The sequence below is a fragment of the Rhinatrema bivittatum genome, chromosome 1, assembly GCF_901001135.1.
Source record: "Rhinatrema bivittatum chromosome 1, aRhiBiv1.1, whole genome shotgun sequence".
NCBI classification, from domain to species: Eukaryota; Metazoa; Chordata; class Amphibia; order Gymnophiona; family Rhinatrematidae; genus Rhinatrema; species Rhinatrema bivittatum.
This window is the reverse complement of record NC_042615.1, coordinates 41430497-41455209: the sequence shown is the minus strand read 5'-3', so window position 1 is coordinate 41455209 and position 24713 is coordinate 41430497. Positions and strand designations below refer to the sequence as shown.

The 24713-nt window shown below is 45.4% G+C and overlaps 1 protein-coding gene across 4 annotated transcripts in view; it reads left to right on the top strand.

Annotated features, from left to right (window-relative positions):
* Nucleotides 1-24713, top strand: part of INPP4B (inositol polyphosphate-4-phosphatase type II B) — a 1386300-nt gene that overhangs the window by 614478 nt on the left and 747109 nt on the right. For 3 of the 4 annotated variants that reach the window (XM_029598221.1, XM_029598061.1, XM_029598140.1), the window contains exons 5-6: nucleotides 12367-12485; nucleotides 15123-15239. In XM_029598221.1, the coding sequence (XP_029454081.1) occupies nucleotides 12367-12485; nucleotides 15123-15239 (236 nt within the window). Of the gene's footprint in view, nucleotides 1-12366; nucleotides 12486-12790; nucleotides 13005-15122; nucleotides 15240-24713 lie in introns of those variants that run through there. The other variant, XM_029598309.1, reaches the window with a different exon arrangement.

Here is a 24713-nt window from a genome sequence, read left to right as displayed (position 1 = left end):
CATTTGTCTGGGTGAGTACATCCCATACCCTGAATTTCAGAGAAAAAAAACCTTTACCTTGAAAATATAATTTCACCTTCTATGCGTCTGTTGAATTATATTTGTGTAACTCCTGCTGCAGTTGATGAGCCTAGATGACAGAGGAACACTGGGTACCGGGGCCACTGCTTTATCATTTCTCATAGTCCCACAGGCTACGGGGTAGGAATCACTCCTCCAAGACCCAAGGTGATGATGGGGGCTCTCAACAACACTGTCCTGTGAAGGTATTGATTCACTTTCACGAATAAGGGATGTGAGTGCCAACAAAATACTCTGGAGGCTCGAGTTGAGAGTGTTGGATGGCAAAAGTTGGCACTTTTATACATCGGATCTTGACATTTCCAGTTAAAATTCATAGTTCTCCAGTTTTCTATTTGTGCAAGTGTCTCTCAGTAGTCGGGCCAGGGAAAACTCTCACTCTCCAGGGTGAAACAGGAGTATCCTATTTTGGGTGGAAAAAAATCCCCTTCCAAAAATAGTTATGGACAAAAATATGTGGCAGGCCCTCCTGGTCTGGCCACTGTACTGTAACCCTAGTAAGAAGCCATCCCTACCCCTCAGCCCCTCCTACCTGGAGAGTCTGGATTGGATGCCTGAAGACTGTTTAGCCCAGCTGTGTTAAGACACTATGGGATCAGTTTGGGGAAGCAGTTGAAGAGTAAGGATGTCTGATTTGTACACTCTGGTGAGGCCTCCCATTTACGCCCAAATGGAGCTTCATTTAGAAGCAATACCTCATCCTGCACTCCCCGCCAGAGGATCCTTCTCCTGCTAGTTTACAGAGAGAGGGATCGTTACACCTGATACCCTTTGGGGCAAAAGGGCTCTCACCAGGAGACCTAAGCCCTGTGAGCCTGCTCTAAACCCTAGGTGGGCAAGCAGCAGTGATGGATCCTGCTGCGAGAGACAAGTGAGGGAAGAAGAGGCATCCGGTTAACTTTAAGAAGTATTTTTTGGACTTGAACAGAGTGGGGAGGTTTTTGGATCCTCCTTCCCCCACTGCTGAGAACTAGCCTGATCCTACTTTACTTTTCCCCAAGAGAAGTCCCCAGAAATATCAGTAAGCTAAGGATGGAAGAACAGGCTTGGGAGACTCCAACCAGATCTCCACACAAGCACCAAGGGACAAGGACAGGCCGGGTGTCCAAGGGGAAGATGGCCAAAGGTAGGAGTTTTGCAGTAAAGTTGAGGACCCCTCCACTAGGATTGCTGGACAGCCGCATTAAATATCACCATGGGCTCTACCCAGAGGTCCGATTAAAGGACACCTACCTACTCTGTTTGAGATGGACAGCAGCAGAATCTTTCCTATCTCTTGATCTAGCCTAGCCAGTGACTCCCTGAAATCCTCTGAACCAGGGGTACCAGAGCTCTCACAGGAAAAAAACTCCAGAAAACAAGTCCAAAAATCCCTGAATCAACCCTTTAAGCTAGTACCAGTAGAGGACTTGCCCCCTTCGTACTCATTGTAGGGTTCCAAGCTGTGAGGCCCAGTCCACCAGAAACTTGTAAATTTAGCATTCGGAAGTGTTACATGTATTAAGTTGTTTAAAATGTAAACCGGAGTGAAGGCATTTTGCTATACTTCGGTATAAAAAAGTCTCTAAATAAATAAATAAATACAGAGGAAAATCATTAATGTACCATCAGTCAGATGTAAATTCACACTTCTAGACAATGGACTTTAATTTATGATTAGTAATCAGTAAACCCAGACCTGGTCCTGTCTGAATTATTACAGCCCTTCACCTCATGACAAGCACCTACAGTATACACACACTGGGACCCTTTTGATATTGCCTGGCCCACAAGCGAGAGTTTACCCCCATAAAAAGAATCCCCACCCCCAGGGTTTGAGAGTCCAGCGTGGGATGCAATTGCTAACCGGAGCAGCCCCTGAAGATATATATTAGTTGTGTGCCCTGAAGGGAGTTACTACAAGGTCTCAGTGTCTGCGCAATATCCCACATATACCAGACTGGATGGAGGCCTTCAACTGTAATAAGAGATCTTACTCATGGTTCTCTTTCTTAAGATGACACACAGGGGGTCTTTCTTGTGAATGCTCCAAACAGCCGGGAGCAAAATCAGCCCATCTGATGTCCCCACTTCAGGGCAGGAAGGGTGGCAGCAGACTTTCCCCCAAAACCCAAGGAAAATCTTCACAAAAAATGGCAAACATCTGGGACTGTCTTGCAGTGAGTCGCCCCTGATCCATCCACTCTGTTTGAGATGGACAGCAGCAGGATCTTTCCTATCTCTTGATCTAGCCTAGCCAGTGACTCCCTGAAATCCTCTGAACCAGGGGTACCAGAGCTCTCACAGGAAAAAAAACTCCAGAAAACAAGTCCAAAAATCCCTGAATCAACCCTTTAAGCTAGTACCAATAGAGGACTTGCCCCCTTTGTACTCATTGTAGGGTTCCAAGCTGTGAGGCCCAGTCCACCAGAACAGGGGAAAAGCATCAGCTCAGAAAAACACTCCGTCACCTCTGACTGCTAACCAAAAATGTCACACCAGAGCTGCTTTTATACCAGCAGGGAACTAGCCATTCCGGCATCCTCTGAGGAGATGCTATTCTGAGACTGTGCATCCTTCCCTCCTCTACTTAGCTCAAAAAGGGTGTAAGAACTAAGGCCATATAGTAGTGATTCCCAAAGGGTTGCCACGTTTGGCTTTTAGATTTAATTATTCACCTAACCAATCCAAGCTCAAGGTGAGTTACAAATTCAGGTACAGTTGATAGGTCCTTGCCCAAGAGGGCTTATAATCTGTTTGATGTGGAAGCAATGGAGGGTAAAATAACTTGCCCATCATGACAAGGAACATTCATTGGAGGAGCAGAATTTGAATCCCTCCTTCCCTCAGTTTTAGCCCATTGCTCTAACCACTAGGCTACTCCTCTACCCTAATAACCCTACAAGATGCTCTGCACCACTTCAGCCTAACTAGTTTGCTAAACCAGACTGGATGGTTAGAGATCTCCATTAAAGATGGCCATTGACCAATAACAGAATTTGTGTCTGTGCTTGCTTATGTAGTAAGTACCATATGTAAACATACATTTTTCAGTTTAAATGTTCCTTTCTTCCTTTAATGTATTTTGCAGTTAGCGGCCGTGGGCCACTGATTGTTGGGTTGACGTCAACACCATCTACCCAGAACCTTTCCTGAAGCAACAGCTCATCCTCTTGTCTTTAAAAATGCTTTTTCATGTTTAAAAAAAAAAAAAAGTGAAACTATATCAAATTAATATGGTATCTGGAATAGCTCCTTTGCAATGGCAGAGAAAGAACCCGCCCTTCATCCTCCGGCTGCGGTTGCCACATCCCTGAAACAACTCTCCCCTCTCCAACTCTTCACAGTAACTGCTCTGAAGAGCCAACCTAGAACGCGATGCTAGTGTGAAAGGCTTCCCTGAGCCTGGAAGTTGTTAGATGGTTAGTGATCCGATTGATAAAACACCAGGACTTTATTTTAGGCACCCAGCAGTTCACACAATCAAATGAAATGTACTATTGTTTTCCAAAACGTTTTACTCAGTAGAAGCAAAGGTGAAAGCGGGGCTTATTACGGAATGGAACTGTGCTCCTACTTACGGTGGTCATTTGGACCAAACTTTGTTCTGTTTCACATCTGAATCTTCGGTGTGGGCTGTGAGTGTGTATAAAGCTGAGGTGTTCAGTGCTGTCATGCGCTAAGGTAGATGTCTGGTTTGTGGCTGCTTTGGCTTGCTTTAAATTACTGCTGGTTAAGGTCGCTCGGTTACTGGATTCTGTGTGATGTGAGACTTAAGAGTTGGTAAATAATAAATGGCAATTTTTTCTGAAATGGGGTGGGGAGGGGGGAATGGTGAGAAGGACCAGAGAGAGTTTGGGTTTTTCAGACTGGGATACGTATCCTCCCACCTCCGTCAAATGTTTTAATTAGGAACAATCCCTGCCTCCCCTGCCAACAGCGGTCCAATCAGAATATGTACACTTGTTCATTTCCAGCTCTGCCAAGGGATGCTTGTGTGTCCCTGATAGAAACATAGAAATGACGGCAGAAGAAGACCAAACGGCCCATCCAGTTTGCCCAGCAAGCCACGCAGTTCATCCATTTATTTATTTATTTTTTTCCCCCACCCTTTTTCTCCCTCCCACCCATCACTATTGGCTTCCAGCACCCTCTGGCCCCAACTCCCTTCCACCCCTCCACCATGCAGAGAGCAGCGCCGTATCCGCATCCCAGTGAACATCCAGCTCAATCAGGGGTAGCAACCGCTGCAACAAGCAGGCCACACCCCTGCCCCATACTCTTACCCACCCCTGCTTTGTTTGTTTGTTTCTTGTTTTTTTTGGAGATGGCAGCCCTCTGTGAAGGCGGAACACCAACCACTGGCACCCCGCTCCGTGAATGCCTCTGTGGCTACTGCCGCTCCGTGCAGTGTTTTGCTGCCTGAAGGTGGAACACCGACTACTGGCCACTGGCACCCCGCTCCGTGAATGCCTCTGTGGCTACTGCCGCTCCGTGCAGTGTTTTGCTGCCTGAAGGTGGATCACCAACTACTGGCCATTGGCATCCCGCTCCGTGAATGCCTCTGTGGCTACTGCCGCTCCGTGCAGTGTTTTGCTGCCTGAAGGTGGATCACCAACTACTGGCCACTGGCACCCCACTCCGTGAATGCCTCTGTGGCTACTGCCGCTCCGTGCGGTGTTTTGCTGCCTGAAGGTGGATCACCGACTACTGGCCATTGGCATCCCGCTCCGTGAATGCCTCTGTGGCTACTGCCGCTCCGTGCAGTGTTTTTCTGCCTCCTCTTTATTTACGCCCACTAGACTTGATGGATCCACAGGGTCTTATATTTCCCTTATATTTCCATATATAGTTAACTTGAACCTTCACTTATCCTTTTATAGTTAATCACTATGGGGTCCTGCTCCTTTCCACAGCTGGCTACTGTGAAACAGCAGGTGGCTTGTGGGGGGAGGTGGGTGACTCTAGGCTTTTCTTTTACTAGCCGCGTTCTGTCTTTGGGAGAGCAGGCTGCAGCCTCTTGTGGGTCTGACTAGAAGTACCCTTTTATTTCCATATATAGTTAACTTGAACCTTCACATATCCTTTTATAGTTAATCGCTATGGGGTAGATCTTAAAAAAGTATGCGCGCACGTACTTTTGTCCGCGCAATTGGCGCAAATAAAAATACGCTGGATTTTATAAGATATGCGCGTAGCCGTGTGTATCTTATAAAATCCGGGGTTGGCGCGCGCAAGGCTGCGCAAAATTGGCAGCCTGCGCGCGCCGAGCCACGCAGCCTGTCTCCGTTCCCTCCGAGGGAACTTTCCTTCCGCGTCCTCCCACCTTCCCCTCCCTTCCCCTATCTAACCCACCCGCCAGCCCTACCTAACCCCCCTACCTTTGTTGTGCAAGTTACGCCTGCTTGAAGCAGGCGTAACTTGCGCACGCCGCCTCGCCATTCCCCGGCACAGGCTGCAGTGCCAGGGGACTCGGGACCGCCCTCCCGGCCCGCCCCCGAACCGTCAACACGCCCCCGGACCCGCCTCGGACCGCCCCCTGACCCCGGACACGCCCCCGGACTGCCGACACGCCCCCTCCCGCCCCTTTTACAAAGCCCGGGGACTTACTCGCGTCCCGGGGCTTTGCGCACGCTGGCGGCCTATGCAAAATAGGCGCGCAGGACTTTTAAAATCTACCTCATGTCATATACATTGTTCTTGGCATTGCATATATTTGTTCTCCTGTTTCTTGTCAAACGCATCTTAAGCGTAGTTTATAGTTTACTGTTAACCAATGTGATATCATTGATGAATGTCGGTATATAAAACCATTAAATAAATCAGTCAGATCTCAGTTTGTTACGGGCGGGATGTTGTTCTTTGGTGACGCCTATGGCTCCTGCCCAGTAACTGCTCATGCTGCTTTCATGGACCTGAGATTGGGTGTCTGCAGGACTTCACACATTTACCCTTTTTGTCTTCAGTTCAATAGAGCAGAGAGACATACGAGATCGTACCTAATGTCTGTGTGGGTTATGGTTTCCATGTGAGTGTTCGGCATGGTGTGGGGTGGTTGACCCCTTAAAAATTAGGAATGAGTAGAGCTAACTGCTCCAGATTCGTGTGGAGTGAGGTGCTTGGCACGTGTGTGTGTGTGTGTGTGTGTTGGGAGGCATCAGGCTTTTCTATGTTTGAAAGTTGGTGAGTGATTTCAGGGGGGTTCAGGAGGATGGCAGGGTTGCCATTTTTGCCATAGGAAATGTATTGAGGCTGTCCAGATTGTCACACGTTCTACAAGTTGAATATGAACCTCAAACGGAAAAGCTTTTTGCCTGATATACTGTACTCAGTTTATTTTATAAGACCAGCCTGTATGGCGGTTTCATGAATCAGCACGCAGGTAGAAAAACGCAGGTGCGTCTGGGCTGTGCAATGCCTCCCATTCCTGAGAAGTCTTAGGTGCGGTGTCTGTCAAGTCATCCTCTTACAAAAGAAATTGGTTTGCCAGCAGGTAAATAAAACCCAAAGAACAGAGAGAGGTTTATGAGATGGAACCGCTCCGATTCTTCTTGCTGGTCTTGAATGTGTTTAACTTACCCTCCTCATTAAAAAACAAAGAGTACATATACTACTATTACTGCTTAACATTTCTATAGCGCTACACGACAAATGCAGCGCTGTGCAAACACACAAAAAGACAGTCCCTGCTCAATAGAGCTTACAGTGTAATAAGACAAACATACAGGACAAGAGACTTGGTTAAACGAAAAAAAAAAATTTGTCAAGACTAAAAGCAGACAATCAGGCCTAAGATTTAAAAGCGGTTTCAATAAGGTGGGTCTTTAGATGGGATTTAAACACGGCAAGAGAGGGAGCCTGACGCACCAGTTCAGGAAGATTATTCCAAGCACACGGCCCAGCCAGGTGGAAAGCCCGGAGTCAGGAATTGGCAGTAGAGGAGAGCGGCACAGATAGGAGTGACTTGTCTAAGGAGCAGAGTGCATGAGGAGGTGTGTAAAGAGAGATAAGAGAGGAGAGGTAGCGAGGTGCTGCAGAGTGAATGCTTTTGTAGGTGAGAAAGAGGAGCTTGAGCTGTATGCAGGAGCGGAGAGGGAGCCAATGCAGTGCCTACAGAAGAGGGGTTATGTGAGTGTAACGACTTTGGCAAAAGATAAGTCGCGCAGCTGAATTTAGGACAGATTGCAGTTTCTATTCATGCCTTACTGCAAACGAAAGGTGTGGGTGGAGATGGGAAGTCATGACTGAATGTATCTCTTCAAGTATTCAAATATGTGGGTGGCTGGGGAGCTTCTAACTGATTAGAGCACCAACATGATTCCCATGAGATATTTTTGTTATTGCATGTGTGCATATATATGTGACTATGTGGATGTGTGCATATAATGCAGTAATTTAAATTACAGGTGCAGTATATACAGTATATTAGTGGCCTTCACTTAGATTATATGGGGTCCATAGTCAGCCGCTGAGCGGCCAGTAAAGTTAGCTGGATACACCCATCCAGCTAACTTACCCAGGATACTCAGTGTTATGGCAGTACCACTGAATAAACCCAGATATCTTAAAGTTAGCTGGCTAGACGTATCCAACTAACTGTAGGCCCTATGGCTAACTCCACTCCTCCCGGGAACGCCTGTTGCCTGCCCCTGGAATGCCCCCAACTTATAAGAACATAAGAAATTGCCATGCTGGGTCAGACCAAGGGTCGGTCCATCAAGCCCAGCATCCTGTTTCCAACAGAGGCCAAACCAGGCCACAAGAACCTGGCAATTACCCAAACACCAAGAAGATCCCATGCTACTGATGCAATTAATAGCAGTGGCTATTCCCTAAGTATACTTGATTAATAGCCGTTAATGGACTTCTCCTCCAAGAACTTATCCAAACCTTTTTTGAACCCAGCTACACTAACTGCACTAACCTCATCCTCTGGCAACAAATTCCAGAGCTTAATTGTGCGTTGAGTGAAAAAGAATTTTCTCCGATTAGTCTTAAATGTGCTACTTGCTAACTTCATGGAATGCTCCCTAGTCCTTCTATTATTTGAAAGTGTAAATAACTGATTCACATCTACCTGTTCTAGACCTCTCATGATTTTAAACACCTCTATCATACCCCCCCTCAGCTGTCTCTTCTCCAAGCTGAACAGCCCTAACCTCTTCAGCCTTTCCTCATAGGGGAGCTGTTCCATCCCCTTTATCATTTTGGTTGCCCTTCTCTGTACCTTATCCATCGCAACTATATATTTTTTGAGATGCGGCGACCAGAACTGTACACAGTATTCAAGGTGCAGTCTCACCAGGAAGCGATACAGAGGCATTATGACATTTTCTGTTCTATTAACCATTCCCTTCCTAATAATTCCTAACATTCTGTTTGCTTTTTTGACTGCTGCAGCACACTGAGCTGACAATTTTAAAGTATTATCCACTATGATGCCTAGAACTTTTTCCTGGCTGGTAGCTCCTAATATGGAACCTAACATCTTAACTGGCTCTTTATCCAGCTACAATATACCTGGTTAAGATTTTTAAAATAACTTAGCCATTTAGATGGATAACTTTTTAGTTATCCTTCTAATTGGCTTTTGAATATCTACCCCTATCTGTATGTATGTACTTTTTCAAGTACAATCCATGAATCATTTCGAGTGGCTCATCAGGCCCTCCCTCCCTACTTCAGACAGAGAATGTGCTGGAGGAAAGAACTTCAATGTTTCCAGGACCTGCACAAGTTCTTGTTTCCTGCCCCTCCCCCATTAGCTCCCACTTGGTATCTTTGTAAATGACAGCAGATTAAAATCCAAAATGGGCCACCCAGTATTCCCAATACAGATCTAATCTAATTTTGCTTTGCATCCTGCTCTACTACAGATAAAACCCATACTCAAAGCCTGTTACATAATCATAAACTAACATTTAGCAATACACAAATAAAGTATACATCCGAACAATTCAGTACATAATTAAAATACAATAATGCATCAACATGTAATCCATACCAATAAATATATCAATAAAAAAAAGAAATACATTATCAAACTAGCATTTAGACCCAAACTGCCCCCTCACACTAGGGAAGAAAGGCCATGATCCATTTAATTAAATAATAAAACAATATCCCAAAGCCCCCATCTTAATAAATTCTCATACAGCTTTAACCCACTCCAAACCCCAAAATGACTGCCAACTAGTTCTAAGCCCCATGTGCTCCTGAAAGAGCCCCGAAAAAGGCAGCCCCTTTGGAAGTGAATCACCCCTGTTGCAGGGGTCACCTTTTATGGCTTCCCTGGATGTCATCGGTGGAGAGGTGGCTGAGCCAACATCAGGCCAGCACAAGCAGATGGATTAATTCATGTTGGGTAGATGCACACACAAAACCTTTTATGCAACCCAACCTCAACTTGGCCTTCTGCCAAGTCTTTGGTCTGTCCTCTGAACCATTTCTCCTCCACTGTCCTCCGCTTTGCAGCTTGGCAGAACCAAGGGCCTTGTCCAGGCAGATCTGAAGTACCCTTATCTACTACTGTCTAAGGGGGGATATGATAGAGATCTTTAAGATCATGAGAGGTCTTGAACGAGTAGATGTGAATCGGTTATTTACACTTTCGAATAATAGAAGGACTAGGGGGCATTCCATGAAGTTAGCAAGTAGCACATTTAAGACTAATCGGAGAAAATTCTTTTTCACTCAGCGCACAATAAAGCTCTGGAATTTGTTGCCAGAGAATGTGGTTAGTGCAGTTAGTGTAGCTGGGTTCAAAAAAGGTTTGGATAAGTTCTTGGAGGAGAAGTCCATTAATGGCTATTAATCAATTTTACTTAGGGAATAGCCACTGCTATTAATTGCATCAGAAGCATGGGATCTTCTTGGTGTTTGGGTAATTGCCAAGTTCTTGTTGAATGGTTTGGCCTCTGTTGGAAACAGGATGCTGGGCTTGATGGACCCTTGTTCTGACCCAGCATGGCAATTTCTTATGTTCTTATGTCCACTTATAATGACGTATGCCCCTGCGACTATTCCTTTAATCCAAGAGCTACTCTGCAAACAGGGCAAAGATTAACAGTCCCGATTCAGGATTGCAGTTGTGCAAGCCATCTCTGATCCTGGTATTCTCTAACGTCACTGAGATTTATGACGACACCTCTGAGCATAGAAGAGAAAGGGATTAATAACAGAATTTGGGTTTTTTTCTGCGTGCATTAGAATCCAGTGCAAATTTGGGAGAAAGCCTTTATTTCTGCTTGTCCTCCACCTCTTGTTTAGCAGCATTGTGATACGCCAAGCAGCACCTTGCATTGATCCTTCTATGAATTGTTCTGCATTTGGCAGCCTCAGTACTTGGTTCTCTGTGTAAATAGCCACGTTCATTTCTTATTGCCTTATGTCTACTGTGGACATTCATTAGGGGAAGGAGAGCAGTATAGCACTTCCTCGCCAGGGCCTACTTTTTTGTGGAAAGCCATTTAGACAAGCAAAGGTTTTGTGTCATAATTCCACATAACCTTTTGTAAATCTTTTCTTTTTTTTGGCAGGTGGTGGGGCAGGGAAGAGAGGGGGTTGCAGGCCTACAGCTGCTTCCAGCCCAATTCGGACCCTGCTCCAGCCCTTCCAACCGCCATGACTAGAGTTGGCATTTTACTCGAGTCGACCCAAAGAGGCCGATCGCGGCCTGGTTTTGCCCCGTTGGTTGCATGGATTTGTCGTTCTGATTTCCCTAAAAAGAACAGTAGGGCTCTGTCTCCCTCCGTGCATGCAATGGGGGCAAAACCAGGATAAGGTGACAGGCTCTAGCTATGACAAAAGGAGGCCCAGGCACCATGAGCCGTCATTCCCCCATTGTTAAGCACTCTCCCTGTACTGCAGTCCAGGGCAGCAACAGCCCTCTAACCCTGGGGCATGGAATGGACTGGCGGGAAATAAAAAAAAATCAATAAACTTAAAAAAAAATTAAGAAATGCAGTTGCCTCCCAAAAACCTGCCCCAAGTACAGACGCAAGCCATCCAGGTGATGACTGGAACGTCTTCCCGGGGGCTCTAAGAGCTGCCCCTGCCCGGGACCCAGATGCATTTCCTGCACACTGCCACTGGCCAGCTGGCTGGTGCTAGTCTCTTTATGAAAAGCAATGCAGTCGCATGATATTGTCTCTAAAGTGTTTAGGGATTTTTTTTTTTTGTAGGTATTCCCTACTCTTTTCTTTTCCATTTGATGAAGTTGAAAATGTTTTGTTACTGTCTAGATATATTTATATAATGTTGTGTTATGTTCTTGCAGTTCCTCACTGCCTCTCCTCGCTTATCTCTCTCTCTACCCCTCCTCATGCACTCTGCTCTTTGGACAAGCCACTCCTAGCTACGCCTTTCTTCCCTCTACCTCCAATTCCCGACTCAGGGCTTCCCACCCGGCTGCACCTTGTGCTTGGAATGGATTTCCTGAGCTGCTGCATCCATTCTCCCTCTCTCACCTTGTTCAAATCCCATCTTTTAGAGGCTGCTTTTAAACCCTAAGCCTGATGGTCTGCCTTCAGCCTCCTTATCTAATTTGTAACCATTGTCTCTTGCCCTGTATATTTGTCTTGATTAGATTGTAGGCTCTACTGAGCAGGGAATGTCTCTTGTGTATTGCTTGCATAGCGTTGCGAGTAGCGCTATAGAGGTGTTAAGTAGCAGTACTAGTAATGATAGTAGTAAAAAGGAAAAATTATGAACCATGTGAGATTGCTCTTGATGTTGTTATAACCATAAAACAGACTACTAGACATAATGTCCCTATGGCCCTTATGCAAGGAAACTGTTTATTCCATAAACAGAAAAAAAATTCATTTTTGAATAAGGCCCATTGATGCCATAGCTGCACATAACTTTATTCTAAATTCCACATCAGAAAACCTGGGGCTTGAAGGAGAGGAATCCAACACGTGGGCAAGGCGGAGAGATCCGATTTCATGGTGGGTTAGCCGAAACCGCCACAGGAACCAGGGAGGTTGCCCGGCAGGACGTTACAGTGTGCTGCCTGTGTTGTGCCCCTGCCAGGGAAGGCCTTACTGCTAACCTCCTTCCATGGAAACAAAATCCCATTTCAGCTCTTTGGCATGTGACTTCCCATTCCTTTAAAGGTCCTGCCAAGGGACTTCCTCTGGTAAATGGACTCCAGTCCCCAGGGACTTCATTCAGAGCTGCAAGCTTAGGCTGCTTTATCCTGTGCCCGAGTGCTTTATTACTTGGAGGGGGGGCGTTTTGGTTTTACAGTTTCTCTTTTGTTTTGTTTTGTTTCCCCCCCCTTTCTTCTGGTGCCGTTTCCAGCATGCAAGGATCTTCTGACTTGTGCCCGTGATCGCAAGCTGAATACGTTTGTGCAGATCTCAGTGGTCCATCCGGCAGAGCAGAATCTGACCCGATCTTTCAGCACCGAAGTAGTGGAGGTGAGAGGGGTGTTTTTTTTCATGTTCTTCTCTCCCCGCCGTACCCATAACCTTCCTGGTTGCAGTTCAGGGTTTGTTTTTTTTTGGCAGAAGGCGAAAGCCTGCCCAGACAAGTTACTACACGCGCGCTAGGTAGCCGGGCAAGCAGCGTGTCAGCGCGCATACCTGGGGATCTTATGCCGTTCTTGGCAGGCGACCAGCACAGGCAGTCGGAAATGAACTTGCCTTTTCATGAGAGGCCGGTTTTCTTTTTTTTTTTTTTTTTTAATTCTCCCAACCGGAGGCGTGTAGTAGTAGTAGGCTTGTGTTGTTTGGGAATGGCCGTGCTAGCATGAGCCCGTATGCACTAAAGCGCGCAGCAGAGCGTTGCCGCTGGCCGGAGCCCTTTGGGGGGTGGGGGGCAGAGGTAAATGCGCGCGTTCCGGACCCCGGCCGGCCCCTCCGCTCCTCGCCTTTGAAAGCCCGACCTTCGCGGCAGCCTGAGCAATGGGCTCCTGTTTCCGTGTTCCGAAAAGGAGGGTACGTACAGATTTAAGGACCCGCTTCCTAGCAAACTAATAATAATAATAAAAAAAAAAGTTGGTGCGCTGCTGCTTGCCTGGTGGGCAGGAAGGGATTTAAGTGGGGAAGTAGAGCAGCATGTACGGAATGTGCGCTCAGGATGGTAATTCCCTGAGCCATTAGTGACCAGGAAAAGAAGGTACATCTAGAAGTACTTTTTTTTTTGTCCTAATTGCGAGAATAAAATGCATTTCTCCCTGTAAAACAAGCAAGAAAAATAGGCAACTAAAGCTGATTGAAGATTTGTTTCGATTATTAATATTTTAAAAAAGCTGTTGCTCGATAGCTGAGATCGCCGAGCAGGAAGGGGGAGCCCTGCTGCTTAGGTGTTTGCCGGCCGATCGCTAAGGGCAGTTGTCAGGAGCTGAGCCAGCTGGGGGGGGGGGGGGGGGGAGAGCTTACTCGCCGCCGTCTGGCCGCATGCCGCAGATGAAATGCATGCTCTTTAGACCGGAGTCGTACACTGCTTTCCTGCTGCGGGGCCGAGCCGGCAGGGAGGCCAGAGTTCGCCTTCTGGGATCCCGGGCGTCCCTTCAGGCTCGGGCTTGGACCATTCAATGCATGAAATACGCCCAAATCACTGAAATGCTTTGATTTGTTGTTGGGGGGGAGGGGCAGATCTGTCACATGGCCACAAATTCACGCTCGAGTAGCATTTCAACGTCTGCTAATCCGCGATGATATCACCTTAGTCCATGCATTTCATTGTAGCTCCGTAATTCACATCATTGCTAGCCGAAATGCCTGCTGGTCCATCGCTCCCGGTGACCAGAATATTCTTCTGTGCCCTCTCAGCAAACTGTTAATACAGACCTTGCTTTGTTTTCCTTCAGAGGTTCCAAAGGCACTTGAATCTGATGTTTCTAATCTAATGCGTCTGAGGTGAGGCGCCCAGCGCCGAGCCAGCCCTGGTTTTTTCCCCTCCCGCATATGCGGGAACGTGTGGTTTCCTGGTTCTTAAGAGAGTGGAAGTGCCAACAATCCCGTGCGTGCTCCGAGATTAAAACCAGGACTGGCTCAAGCGCTGCCTGCCGTCTTGGAGCTACGTTGGGAGTCCCAGCCAAGTCTCTTCAATGCATTGGAAACGTTGAGGGGGCTGTATGTATTTCCGACAGCCTGGGGAGAAAATTAACTGGATTGCACAGCACAGGCGTCCTCAGATTCAGAGGCATTTTTTTTTTTAAATGTCAGCCCTTAATTTGTGACTAGAAATGTACATGCAGAAAGAGCACGGATCATGAGGCCATTTCACTTGCTGACAAAATCTGTTGTTTTGGGGGGGGGGGAAGTGAAATTCCTTGTCAGCAGAATATTTTTTTTATTGGCCGAGTCTGGCATAAAACCCTCGTCGACAGGATGAGATTTTTTTATTTTTTTTTTTTGCCAGGTGATTGAGTCAGCAAACCTCTCTCTGCCGCTTAGCACAAATCATAGTCCATGTCCACTTAAACACATCCCAACTCTAATGACAGCCTGTGCTGAGGAAACGCTTCTATAAACTGTGCTGCTGGAAATATAAATTGTTTATTGCCAATGCTGAGAAATGGTAACAAGGCCCAGCGAGGGTGTTTATTACCATCTGGGAGGGCTCCTGTGACATCCCCCCCCCCCCCCCGCACGCACACACACACTCACTCTCACTCTCTCTCTCTCTCGGTGTGATTTAAATGAAGTGATATTCACTTCCAGTCCTCAAGGTCCGCAAAGGGGGTCAGGTTTTCAGGATCTCCCAAACGAATATGCATGAGCTGCATTTGCATACAATTAAGGCAGTGCGCATCAAATCTAGCTCATGCATATTCATTAGAGAGATCCTGAAAAAACAACCCTTTTGCAGCCCTCAAGGACTGGAAGAGAATACCCACTCATTTACATTTTTCTTAGTATTTAGAGTTTTCTGGCTCTGATGTTTGAATCATATTTAGCTCTTTAGATCTCTTCCTTGGTTACAGAAATGTTTCTTTCAAACAAAAAATAAAGTATTTGGTGGCACTCTCATGTGTCAGCTGCACGTTGCTCTGCCTCCCAGCTGCTACCTTTGCTGCATGAAGGCTGTTTCTGACTTGTGCCGTGCAGGGAACAAGGGACCCGCTGTTTCTGACTGGGGTGACGTTCCCGTCCGAGTATCCCATCTCCGAGGAGACCACAATCAAGCTAACGGTCTATGATGTCAAGGAGAGATCTCAGGAAACTGTGAGTACCCCTCCGATAGCCTCCCTTTCTGTTTTATTTTTTATTTTTATGCTGTTGTCTGAGCTGAAAGCTGGCAAAACTCCTTTACAAAACTTCTCTCAGTGGAGTAGGAGGGACAGGCCCCCCCCCCCCGCTGTCCCATGAGTGCTCTCCAGATCCTGTTCTGTGCAAGGCTGAATGGGTTAAGTGTGTGTGTGTGAGACATGTGGATTTAATTCAAGAAAAGAAGCATGCAGAATGATCTTTCTAGAAATGTGGCACAGATCAGATAAAGCTGGTCCCATTACGTTCCTCGGAATATCGAAACCTGTCATTTTCAGATTAAGCTGTCTGGGATACGATGATGCAGACTCCCATGTTCAATAGGATCTTTTGCTTATTTAAACTGCACGGTTGCAGGGAGTATAATAGCACGTAGCATGGATGAGCGCAAATATTAAAAACTTTGGGAATCGTACATTAGGAAGGTAGTTGTCTGTTGATTTCTGGTGTGGTTGGCACTCATTATGCCAGGTCTCTTTGAATGTTTTCCCAAGTTTTGTAGAGTTGGTCTTTAAGAAATGCAGAGGTGCAGGGGTGAGTCATTATGAGATGCACTTTCATAGTAAACTTTGTTTATAGGAGGCTGAAGTGAATCCCTGAAGCAGATCTTGTGCAGCATGTATTTTTTTTTGTTCAGAAATATTCTCCTGTATTCAATCTTCTGTCCAGTAGAACAGTAAGAGAGCTTTAAGGGTTACTAGGTAGAACATTGTAGAGCTGCCAAGTGACCCAGTTTCTGGAAGAAGATTTTTTTTTTTTTGCTGCCTTTAGGAACTTGACTCTCAGGGCCTTGAGTCCTGTTTCTTACATCTGAAATCGGCATCACAGGGATTAATATGCGTCAAGAGCAGGGGTGTGCAACCTCCAGTCCCCCTGGACATTAATCTGTTCGGATATTCCTAATGAATTTGATAATATGAATATAAATAGGATGTGCCTAATGAATATACATGAAGTAGATTTGTATGCACGCTGCTTCAGTTGGTTGCAAATCTTATCTTTTGCATAATCACTAAGGGGTATCCTGAAAACCGGAGTGAAATGGGGACTGGAGGTTACCAACCCCTGAGCAAGAGGGGGTTGACAAATTCTTTCTAGAAACAATAGGGCTTATGTATTGATTACTTGCACTTATAAACCTATCCTCCAACAGAGGGGCTCTATGTGGCTTTCGGCATTGGCATCTGCATCTGAAGCTCTGCGGCCAAGGCCCCACCTTATGACCCAGGTTCTGTATGACTCTTGGCGAGGCACTTTATTTATTTTTTTTTCTGTGCCTGTAATAGAACAAAAAATTATAATGTTGCTTCCCTGTCCCACGTGCCCTTGGAAAGCTGTCATACAGCTCAGGCACTGAAATTGGTAGGCACAGGCTTCCCACCTCAGAAGTGGGTGCGCACATATTTCTGAAGCATTCAAACGTAAAAGCATGCCAGGACCCTTTCTTTGGACGAGATCTGCTGCCGATCCAAATTAACACATTGTAAGGAATGTGTTCTCTCTAAATTAGAAGGACACACATTGCAAGGTGGTGCAGTGGCTCAGTTGGCAAGTGCTGTATACTGCCATGCAGACGGGCTCTGGTTCATTCCCCGATGCAGGCCCACAGCTGCCTGGGCCCGGAGGATACTGCAGAGGCCGTGTGTTCACAGTTGCTTTTGAGGTGGAGGTGAGAAGAGTGGTGGTCCTTGCTTAAGGCTGACCTCTAACATCTGGATTTCATAGGCTGTGACGGACTGCAGCATTGGCGTAGGATGACTCCCCGTTGAGGAGGGTGACTGCAATGGGAGGGAAAAAGAAAAAAAAATCTCTTATTACGTATGAAGGCTCATGACGCCAGATTCCACCTCTTATTCCGGGAAATAAAGAATCAGGGGGGGAAACTGCTGCATTGTAACCCCCTAAAAAAATGATTAAGATCCCCATGCAAATCTAGATTTTGTTGACTGCATTGTGGTGTTTTTGGATCTTTACATTTGGAGAATTGAATTCAGGTGTATGACGAAGGTTGCCATTTGGCTCCCAGATTTTCAGGACAGGTTGATCCATTCCTGGTTTTACTCCACTACCTGCAGGGATTTGTAGTTCTGGTGTCCCTATCGATTCCCCTAGAAAAGCAAAACTGCATGTCCATACAGGCAGGGGGGTAAAGCCAGGAGTGGATCAACTTGTTGGGAACATCAACTCTTAAAAGTGTACAAGGGAGGGAAGGTTCTAATGTGTGTGTGTAATGAACTCATGCATCGTTATGAAAATAAGAGAATGTTAAAATGTTTTCCCTCTTTCTCTGTTTAGCACTTACTGCGTGTGGTTGGACACACCTTGCTTCTCTCTCTCCCCGTTTGCTACTTCAGTTTCAATTTCTGATCTGCCCAGCATCTGAGCTGCAGCTTCCAAAGAGACCAGGCTTTCTTATTTTGCAGAGATGCTTTGTTTCTCAAATAAATACTTGAAATGTGCGAAAGGTTCGGGCTTCGTTTTTGGCCTGCCGCGGGAAATTTCGTATTTCCCGCGGTTCGGGCCTTTGAAATTCAGGGGACCTGAATTTTGGCTTAGTGCGAGCTAACATTTGGCATCACATTTTAACGTTAGCGTGCGCTAACCCGAAAATTTGGTTCGGTTTTCAGGTTCCCCGAACCAGGATGAATTTGGCGTTCGTTAAAATTGCCTAATTCGTCCTAAACAATTGCACATCCCTAATAAATACTAAACTGTTTTTTGTTTTTTTTTTTAAACTTATGATTAAGTGGCAAGCAAATCCCTTCTGCTGGACTTCTTACTTTGAACATAAAGGTTAAACTACGGCCTCCAATACAACCTGCCCTGAAAAACCTGGAGTCAGTTGCCAACCCTACATGTAACACGACAGGTTAAATACAATTGTAATATATCTTTATTTATATTTTGAAGGGAGTCTTATGGACATAAATTCTAACAGCACAGAGCACAGGAAATGCAAAAAAGCATACTTTTTTTTTTGCTTTATTTGAAACCAAATACTCCCATGTCATTGAAATTCCAGCTGTTTGGAAATACTTGGACTGTGAGTGAGGGCTTCCAAGGCTTATGAAACAAAAGTAGATAAATGGCAGGAAATCAAAAAAGGCATTTTGGGAGGAAAACAAATATTCCTCTGATCGGAGGTCTTCCTTCATCTCTGGGAAGTGGCTTAGTTTGCTCATTCTCACGGTAAAATAGTGGAGAAGCCTCTGAGGGATCACTTGATTTGGTGAGTGGTGAATGCAGAACTGGTAAGAGCTTATCAGAGTCCCATCAAGTATTACGAGTGGTCGCAGTTAATTAATTATTGTGTTTAATGGAAAGATTTATAACCCACTTTAGACTAAAGCTCAAAGGGAGTATGTTAACAAAATAGTCCTAAAATACATCCAGACACAAGACAATGACATACTAAAGCAGCTCATCTGCATAATGCCATAACTTTTAGACTACAAGTAAAGTTCGTTACACGACCGAGATGGACCTGCTTGGCCTTCCCAGCCAGTTCTACAGCCTTAAGAAAACTGAAACTCAACACAAGTATATGTTATAACAAAGAATTGAAACGTAAAAAACTGAACAGCAAATAACTTGTATATGATGTCTCTATGTTAACAATCATTTGAACCTTTTTGAAAACCTTGAAAACATCGTATTTTTTTGTAAACTGTTATGATGGCGAAACCGAATGACGGTATATAAAACTCGATAGATAAATAAAATAAATAAGTATTTATGGTGCACTGGAGCTGACAGCTAGTTGGCGCATGTATGTTTTAAGTTGCTTTGTAAATGTTTTGGTGCCATTTGCTCAGAAAAGCGGCTCCAGCAGCTTGGGCCCGCAACAGAAAAAGCTCTTGCATGAGTCCCAGCTGCCAGATGTGCAGCCCATAATGAAGGAATTTAAAAGGCGAATTTTAAAAACCCTGCGCGCGCCAAAAGTGGGAGAGGTGCACATGAGCTGGGTCGGCGCGCGCTGAGCGGATTTTAAAAGTCACTCGTGCACGTGCGTATCTCCTGCTGCGCGCACAAGTGAAAAGTTTTGAAAAAAGGGGCAGGGCGTGTCGGGGGAAGGCCAAGAGATATGCGTGAGTCAGGGTCCTCTGCCGTGTAACTTTACTACTGCTACGGATGGCGTGCAAGAAATAAAATAAAATAAATTCTAGGCTAGTCAGCAGGGTTCTAAGGGTCGTGCTAACAGGGGGGGAAGTGAGGTTCTGGAAGTCCTTTTCCCTGCCTGGGCGAACTGGAAAGGATCTGTTAAAACTGGTAATGGTGTTGGCGTGCTTGCCTATTAAAATCCCCACTTAGGCGATAGGAGCGGGATTTGCGCACATAGGGGTAGATCTTCAAAAAGTACGCTGGATTTTATAAGATACGCGCATAGCCGCGCGTATCTTATAAAATCCAAGGTCGGCGCGCACAAGGGGGTGCACATTTGTGCAACCTGTGCGCGCCGAGCCCAGCACGGCCTGCCTGTTTCCTTCGAGGCCGCTCCGATTTCGGAGGGAACGATTTCGGAGCGGCCTCGGAGGGAACTTTTCTTCGCCCTCCCCCCACCTTCCCCTCCCTTCCCCTACCTAACCCAGCCCCCCGGCCCTATCTAACCCCCCCTTACCTTTGCCGACAAAGCTGTCAGCACCGCTCCGTCAGCACCGCTCCGTCAGCTGTCAGCACCGCTCCGTCCTCCGGTCCCGGGGGCTGGTCCGGAGGCCTCGACCACGTCCCCGGGCACGCCTCCTCCCTCCCCTTTTCGAAAGCCCCGGGACTTACGCGCGTCCCGGGGCTTTATGCGCGCCGGCGGCCTATGCAAAATAGGCGCGCGTGGGCCTTTTAAAATCCGCCCCACAGGCGCACATCCACTTAAAATTGCACACCTGTGTGCCCGCGGTCTACCTATTTTTCTGATATGCGTGCATATACACATGTATGTTATAAAATGTTTGTGACCCTGGGTGCGGGCCGAAAAACGTGCACAAATGCGCGCACACGTGCCTGTTTAAAACTTACCATCTGTTAAGTGCCAAACACGCTTAAGGCCCTTCTCCACGGACACAAGGATACCACACCAAAATTTGTAGAAACAAATAGCAATTTTTTATTGTATATCAGTAAGTAATACAGGTATCCCTGGGAGATACAGAAAGGCCGCATTTCCCTTAGCGTGGTCAGACCAGCTTCCGTAGATAAAGGTAAAGGAGAGCAAATCAAATAATCATTTAGATGACTCGGCAAGTAAATGCAGATACGTATTAGAAGTTATAGAACTGGAAAATGCCAAAAACGTGTGAAATATAAGGACTAATAAAACTGCATTGATTCAGACTGTACCATTAACTTGAAAATCTGAATAGTGGCATCTGCAAGTAGATACATAACTAGATATTATCTGGGTATATCATAAAAATATTTTTGTGATGACAATCAGTTATTACATGTCAAGTAAAGGTACATTGCTGCATAAAACAAGGGAAAACAGCATCTAATTAAGGCCACTCCCCATAGAACAAGAAAAACAAAGAGAGAACATCGGGCATAAAGTATGAGCACTTCAGTCCATATTATGAAGAGTGCAAGACGTCTTCTGTGGTAAAGAATGGGATGATGTCTGAGATCAGTGACAAATGGCGTATACAGTTCTCACAGTACGGTGCATTTCTGACATCGAAGCATAGCCTCTTAACTCATTATTAAGTTAGATATGTATGTTACGGATTAATGCCCAATATAAGAGCAAAACAAATTCAAATTAATCAACAAGAAAATTCCATAATGTCAATAACTCGTTCCAATGTGTTAATTCCTAAAAAGTATAGCCATTCTTTGCTGATTAGGATTTGAAAGCATATAGGATGGTTACCGAGGCATTTCAATATATATATTTTTAATATATTGAGAATTGCCGAGAAAGTTTTGAATCTGCAATTGGTTAAAATATGACTTGACTGCCTCAGTCTCACATGACCTGGTGCCAAATAGCACAAGTTGGTATAACAACCCCACTGTCATCTGAAGAGACAAGGTTTAAGTGAATCGGAGTTCAGATTTAGCTCTGTTTTTTCATACTGATTTGAAACTCTTTTAATAAGCACTGGATAATTTGTCAAGCAGCTGCGTGTGTGATGCAGAATTTTGGATGGCATTTCACTAGGACTTGAGCTGATTTTGTGTTAGGTCCTTGAAGCTTGTCAGAAAGTGAAAGCACTGCCATATTCTGTACCTTTCTGTATCTCACTTTGCTGAAACAGTATTCAAGTAGTATGTAAGAGCTTGTCCCTAGGCATAATGTTCCCTTATTTTTACACTATCAGATTATTCCCAGACAATCAGAAAAATAGGAATGGCCCATAGCTGTAAATGCCCATGGTCTGCGTTTTTATCACTGTGCAGGATATATTAGATCACAATTCATGACCAGATTAACAGAAAAAATAGAAGGTATATTTTTTGGAAGGGGGAGGGGGTGGCAGGTAATAGGGAAGAAAGAGAGATTTGGTTTGCATTTTTTTTCCAAAATGTTTCTCTAGTTTTGGGATTTCAGCTCAGTTGGAAATGGCCTCTGCTGGGGCTATGGCACCATTGGTGGCTACCTGGAGTCATCTCCCCCCCCCTTATGTGTAATCCCCTTCAATCTAGCTGAGCCATTGCAAAGATTTGGACTGCAGTCTCCTTCGAATCTTGGCACTCCTAATGGATTCTCATGATTGTCATAAGGCCTTACTGGGCTATAAGAACATAAGAAATTGCAATGCTGGTCCATCAAGCCCAGCATCCTGTTTCCAACATAGGCCAAACCAAGCCACAAGTACCCAAACACTAAGAAGATCCCATGCTACTGATGCAATTAATAGCAGAGGCCATTCCCTCTGCTATTGTTAAGGAAGGACAGAGAAGACAGAAAAGGGGGAGGAGTAGCGCTTTATGTGAAAAACAATATCCAAGCAACTGAACTGCAAGGAATGTGGGGTGAAGAAGAAGCACTATGGGCCGTCCTAAAAAAAGATGATGGTGCATCCATTTTTACTGGAGTGGTTTACAGGCCTCTGACTCTCATATAGAAGAACTAGACAGAGATCTGGTCAAAGACATCAAAAAAGTGGGAAATAAGGGGGAAGTGTTGATTGTTGGAGCTTTTAATCTGCCAGACGTAAACTGGAGACTCCCTTCTGCAGAGTCTACCAGAAGTAGAGAGATAGTAGATGCCCTGCAAGGCGCTCTGTTCAAACAAATGATAATGGAACCCACGAGGGAAGGAGCTGTACTTGATTTAGTGCTCACTAACGTGGATAATGTCTCTAATGTCCAAGTGGGGGCCCACTTCAGCACCAGTGATCATCAGAAGTATGGTTTGATATCGCAAATAGGTTACAGAGAAGTCATATGAAGACCTGAGGTTTGAATGTTAAAAATATGGAGTTTGTCAAAATGGGGGACGTACCTGGAGATAGAACTAGAAGACTGGTAGAAAATGAGAGAGGTGGAGCAACAGTGAGCCAAACTAAAAGGAGCTTTTGCAAAGCCAAAAAAATCTATATGTTAGAAAAGTAAACAAAAGTAAGAGAAATAAGAAACCGATCTGGTTAAGGTGGTGGCTGATAAAATAAAAGCAAAAGAACAGCGTTCAAGAAATATAAAGGATTCCAAAAAGAGGAACACAGGGAAGAATATCTAGTGAAACTGAGGGAGACGAAGAAGGAAATTAAGAAAGGTGGGAGAAAGGATTGTCAAAGAGGTAAAGAGAGGTGACAAAACATTTTTCAGATAAAGGACAAAGGTCCGCAGTGGTATAGTGAAAATTGAAAGGTGACAAAGATCAGTGTGTGGAGAGAGACACCCTTGCTTGATGGACTCTATCATAGGGTACCATCAAGCTAGGGTGATATAACATAATAGAAATCTCAACTTTGTGAGACTTTCCTAACTCCAAATGATGTCAAATCTTCACAGAGGTGTACTGTGCAGTTCATATGTGTCACTCCGCATGTAAAACTGGCTCCTAAACCCTAAACTACCACCAATTCTTCATCTCGAGCTATTAGCCGGCCCTCCTATAGTCATACAAATAGTTGAAAACTGTGAAGGCCTTCCCAGAGGCTCTCTCTGTCACTCTCTACTCCACTCCACTCCACTCTCCCTCTCCCTTTCCCCCCTCCCTCCTCATCTCTCCTCCCATGGCCAAAATGCAATTTGCAAAATTTATAGCAAATTGCATTACGGCCGTTTCAGGCATATTGCATAGCTTAACGCCAGGAAAAAAGGTGTAGCTATTTCCAGTGTTAAAATCGTGCAATAGCGTGCGTTATGCTATCGCATGGTGCAATATTGCCCCTCATTTTAATTAATCATGCCCCAAACCCCTCCCTAATCCTACCCCTTCCAAAAATTTGCATTTGCGCCGTGCGATAGTACTATTATCGCGGGAGTTAACGCCATAATGCATTTCGATGAATGACTCTATATGCCTGATAACTTGGATGCAGCTGCAACATTGCTCTCTGCTTTCACGGCAAGGGTTAAGGGAACTTGGGATTCAAACAGCATCCGAGGGCCCTGACTTTTACGGTCTGGTAAACTGATAAGCGTGGGGGTGACCTGCACAGTGCAGCAGATACTGGCATAGGCTTGCTGGGCAGCCTGGGTGGATCATTTGGTCTTTTTTTGCCATCATTTCTATGTTTCTGTGTAATGACCGAGGCATTTTTTTTTAACCTGTGAACACAGCTTCTGAAGTGTCCCCCAGCCCTGCCAAGCTCAGGAATCAAACCTGGATTTTCCAGAGTGCTGTCCCTTTGAACTGCAGCTAAGCTATCTCACCCTCCCCATCACTGTTAAATAAACCCCATCTGTTGGTAAGTACCTGGATTATGAGCAGGGTTTTATGGTTGCAGTTCATAATTGCTGACGCCTCTTGTTTCCGCAGCACAGGCTGGGAGCCAGCCTGGCTCATCTTGCTGTTGCTTTTCATTCAGATAAGCCGTTTCTGGCTCACTTGCTGATTCACAAACAATTTATAAGCAAAGTAATCCTTAGGATTGCAGACAGGATACCACTTCATGATTCCAAACCGGTTCTACGGGAATAAAAAAAAAAAAAAAAAGTGATAATCTTGGTGGCATTATGCTTAGCTGGTTTAAGCTTGGTTGTGTCTTCCTTTGAAACTCTCGATACACAGTTGTATCTTCTGGTCCTAATAACTGAAGCACAGCCCTGGTGACGGGGATTATTTCTTGGGAGGCAGGGGGGTAAGCAGGCCAGCTGAAGCAACTCCCATGAAGTGTAAGTGCCCTGGTGTGACTAGGACCTGGATCTAAACAACCCAAATTTCAAGAAAATAGGGAATAAGACGGACAGGAAGGACTAAAGCTAACAAGCTGGAAATGTCATGTAGGGTTGATCTTTTTCTCTCACTCACTCACTCTCCCCCTCATTCAT